Source organism: Lottia gigantea (genome assembly GCF_000327385.1).
Source record: "Lottia gigantea unplaced genomic scaffold LOTGIsca_137, whole genome shotgun sequence".
Lineage (NCBI taxonomy): Eukaryota > Metazoa > Mollusca > Gastropoda > Lottiidae > Lottia > Lottia gigantea.
The window spans coordinates 141,406-146,039 of NW_008707563.1; the positions used below are offsets into that span (position 1 = coordinate 141,406).

Sequence of the window (4,634 nt, forward strand, 5' to 3'; positions counted from 1 at the left end):
AAGGGGGGGGGGGGAGAATGTCCTACCTATGGCAAACTGACAGGGGGAAAAATGTCCTACCTATGGCAAACAGACAGGGGGAAAAATGTCCCACCAATGGCAAACTGACAGGGGGGAAAAATGTCTTACCAATGGCAAACTGACAGGGGGGAAAAATGTCCTGCCTTAGGCCATTTTTCCCCCTGTTAGTTGGACAATCTGTGGCAAAAAGACAGGGGGAACAATGGCCTATCTGTGGCAAAAAGACAGGGGGAAAAATTGTCCTATCTATGGCAAACTGACGGGGGAAAAATTGTCCTATCTATGGCAAACTGACAGGGGGAAAAGTCCTATCTATGACAAACTGACGGGGGGGGGACTGTCCTGTCTTTGGCCAACTAACAGGGGAGAAAAATGGCCTATCTGTGGCAAAAGGACGGGGAAAATTGTCCTAGTTGTGGCCAAAAGACAGGGAAAAAGGGCCTAACTGTGGCAGACAACGCAAAGGGGGAAAAGACCGGGAGGAGGGAAAAAATGTCCTATCTATGGCAAACTGACAGGGGGAAAAAGTCCTATCTTTGGCAACCAGACAGGGAGGAGGGAAAAATGTCCTATCTATGGCGAACTGACAGGGGGGAAAAGGTCCTATCTATGGGTAACTGCCAGGGGGAAAAATGTCATCTGTGGCCAACTGACAGGGGGAAAAATGGTCTATCTGTGGCAAAAAGTCAGGGGGAAATGTCCTATCTGTGGCAAACAGACTGGGGGGAATGTCCTGTCTGTGGCAACGAGACAGGGAGGAGGGAGAAAATGTCCTATCTGTGGCATACGGTCTTGGGGGTGTTCTATATGTAGCAAACAGACGTGGGGAGGATGTCCTATTTGTGGCAAACAGTCTGAGGGAAATGTCCTATCTGTGGCAAACAGTGTGTGTGGGGGGATTTTCCTATCAGTGGCAAACAGTCGGGGGGATGTCCTATCTGTGGGAAACAGACTGGGGGGAATAACCAATCTATGGCAAACAAACGGGTGATGTGTCATATGTGGCAAACAATTAAGTGTTGAGGCAAACAACTTGGTGATGTCAAATATGCGACAAACAATTCAGTGATGTCAACTATGTGGCAAACAACTGGGTGATGTCAATCATGTGGCTAGATGACAATGTGATGCCCTAGATATTAAGTTGTTAATAAAAAGACAATTATCAAGCAGATATTTTTTTTCTTACAAAACCATAACTGGTAGAAAATGACAGTATGTACTATGGCAATAGAAACTGTACTGATGAGCCTGTTACAACAAAAATTACTATGGACAATGCAATAGAGCAATACGTGAGCCCACAGAAAAATTACCCCTCTGCCCTTGAACCATGCACCTTAAAGTATTCTTCAGGTGGGCCACGGTTGACAGCGCAAATTAACTTATTGGATCTAAAACTAAACATTGTATCAAGAAAGTCCTCTACTTCTACAACAGTAAACAAAAGATATATGCACACTTCAAAACATAAACACAAGTATTCCACTTTATTGTTTGGTAGGATAAATAGTTAAAATTATTCATAAGCTTAAGTTCTGTCCATTACTACTAAAACTACCAGAAAATAAGTGGACTTGTCTGTTTATGTTCGTATTGTACCAGCATCAAGACAAGACTGTATAGATAGTGTATGAGCTAAATGGTTGTGGATTCTGACTGCTTAGGTCAGAAAGATCCTTTCTTTTTTGTTAAGATTAATAGGAAATGATGGTTAGAGTGATGTTTATCGATCTATGCACTAAAGTGGACTCAAACAAGCGTTCAAATTCTACCATTCAGTAGGTCGACCTGAGCCCTCCTTTAAAAGTAAAAGACAAACAACTTTGATTTGTTGATCAAAATGCAGAGACAATATAAACCAATCAGTGTTTAGCTTCTGAAATATAATAATCATAAAGTAATAATTCTGATTGCTCCATATTATGACTGCAATAAAATCAACCAATCATTTTTATTGGACAGATACAAGCCTTGAAATTATGATATTTCTAACAAAAGGTGGTTGATGATTGACACTCGGATATAAACAACATTTAACAACACAAAAACTAAATAACAATTCATCCACACAGTAAAGCATCAATATCTGTGCATGCTTAGGAATGCTCCAAATCCTAAAGACAAGCAGTCTACTATATTAACGTTTTATGTGTATGGGGGGCAATGATGGCATCAATTTGCACCATTTCAATTTTCAATCAGACGTCAGTGGTTCCTGGAATTCCCCTATGTATTTGATGACATCACTAATCACGAAATTTGCTTCATCACATAAGACCCTTCGCGATTAGTGACATAATGAAACAGTTTTTGTAGAATCGCACGAACCACCGACATCTGATTGAAAATTGGAATGGTGCAAATTGATGCTATCAGTGTCCCCGATACACATACAAAATTTAGAAAAACCTCTTTGCAGACCCTTTAAGCACTAATGAACACTATGTAAAGATGTGTATGTGGAGATACAAAGTGAAATATCAGAATAAGCAAATGTTGTCTGAATATAATCCTTACTGTTTGTTTCTCCATTATCAATAATCATTTGCAATACATGGCACTAGACACGAAAATTCATCTACTCATACTACAAAAAGTGGACTGTTTGTGTTTTGTCCTAAGGGTTTGTTCGCGCTTAGTGCAGAGCAGGGTGGCGCAAGGAAGAGCTAGATACGGTCGTTCACATATAAGTCCTGAAATCAATCATTAGCTATGGAGGATTTTGTATGTGTGTTTCTATGACTCTTTTGCCATTCTGAACTAATTGAATGGTGGACAACTGTTTGCTGCGAGCAGTAACATATAGTCCAAGTTCCCAAGCTCTCTTCAGCCCCGCTTGCGGAACAACTAACTAGACATTAATGCAGCTACTTATCGCTCTGCTCTGCTCAGCTTGTAGTGTGAACGAACCCTAAGGGTGTGGACACACAAACAGTCTTGGTTACTGATTTTTGTCCCTGACTAAAGAATCCTTGTAAACAGATTCACCTACTAGCTGCTGACACGAGGAGACACAGAATTTGCAGTCGGTCATTTTCCATTATGTTGATAATCACATGCAGATCATGTTTTTGAAAGGAAAATGAATCTGATTGGATGATGAAGCTCTGTCTTGCAGATGTTAAAATAATTTGTGACAAATATCAAACCAGTACGATATTATAAATATTGTCAGCAACGCGATAATCTTGTCGTTGAAGCGCAGGTACATGTGAGATATTACTGAAGATTAAGTCAGTGACAAAAATCAATGACCAAGACTGTTCATGTGCTCACACCATTAAACATGTTCAAGTATCTTTGATCGAATAGAAATCTCTTAATAACAAATTACTGTGTCTATTTCATTGGCATTTTCAAAATATTTCGGCAAGAAAAACAGAAAAATCAAAGCATCATCATCTACATACCACAGCCTCTCATTGCATGTCACATAGCTGTAGATTCATTGGACACATTTTAGCTCGTGAGGTCATTGGATTTGATTGGATTATTTTGATGAAAAAATTTTAACCAATGGAAAGCATTGTATCAAAAGCAACAAGTGATCACTTTTGAAAAGAAACTTTTCATTGGTTAAATATGACATATAATGAGCAGACCGTAGAATCTTGATGATGTCATCAAACATGATTTCATTTACCCTAGTCATATAACTAAAAATAAAAGCAATCTTAAGAAAACTGAATATATAATGAAGTTATTCTAATGGGTAGTAACTACAGACCAGTTATTCTAATGGGTAGTAACTACAGACCAGTTATTCTAATGGGTAGTAAATACAGATCAGTTATTCTAACGGGTAGTAAATACAGACCAGTTATTCTAACGGGTAGTAAATACAGACCAGTTATTCTAATGGGTAGTAAATACAGACCAGTTATTCTAATGGGTAGTAAATACAGATCAGTTATTCTAACGGGTAGTAAATACAGACCAGTTATTCTAATGGGTAGTAAATACAGACCAGTTATTCTAATGGGTAGTAAATACAGATCAGTTATTCTAATGGGTAGTAAATACAGACCAGTTATTCTAACGGGTAGTAAATACAGACCAGTTATTCTAATGGGTAGTAAATATAGACCAGTTATTCTAATGGGTAGTAAATACAGACCAGTTATTCTAATGGGTAGTAAATACAGACCAGTTATTCTAATGGGTAGTAAATACAGACCAGTTATTCTAACGGGTAGTAAATACAGACCAGTTATTCTAATGGGTAGTAAATACAGACCAGTTATTCTAATGGGTAGTAAATACAGACCAGTTATTCTAATGGGTAGTAAATACAGACCAGTTATTCTAAATAATAAACTTAATAAGCTTGATAACAAATAACCACTTTAAAGGGATTGAAAAGAGGTTTTCTAAGATTGTTATGTTTAATTTTCAATCAGATGTCTGTGTCTCCTACAATTCCACTAAAACTAAGTGTTTGATGATGTCACTAATTCTGAATGTTGTCATGTGATAACGGATATTTGGTATTAGTGACATCATCAAACACTTAGTTTTAGTGGAATTGGTGAAAATTTGTGCTATCAGTGTCCCCAATACACATAAAAGTTTTAGAAAACCTCTTTACAATCCCTTTAAATAGTTTATAA

At 37.9% G+C, this 4,634-nt stretch overlaps 1 protein-coding gene across 1 annotated transcript; it reads right to left on the reverse strand.

Annotated features, from left to right (window-relative positions):
• Positions 1 to 3,773: 3,773 nt before the first annotated feature.
• Positions 3,774 to 4,316, reverse strand: LOTGIDRAFT_139526 (hypothetical protein; the record flags this gene model as incomplete). The annotated part of the gene is made up of 1 exon (XM_009049480.1): positions 3,774 to 4,316. A coding segment is annotated over one exon (543 nt), but the record flags the coding sequence as incomplete, so codon positions are not given.
• Positions 4,317 to 4,634: the final 318 nt, after the last annotated feature.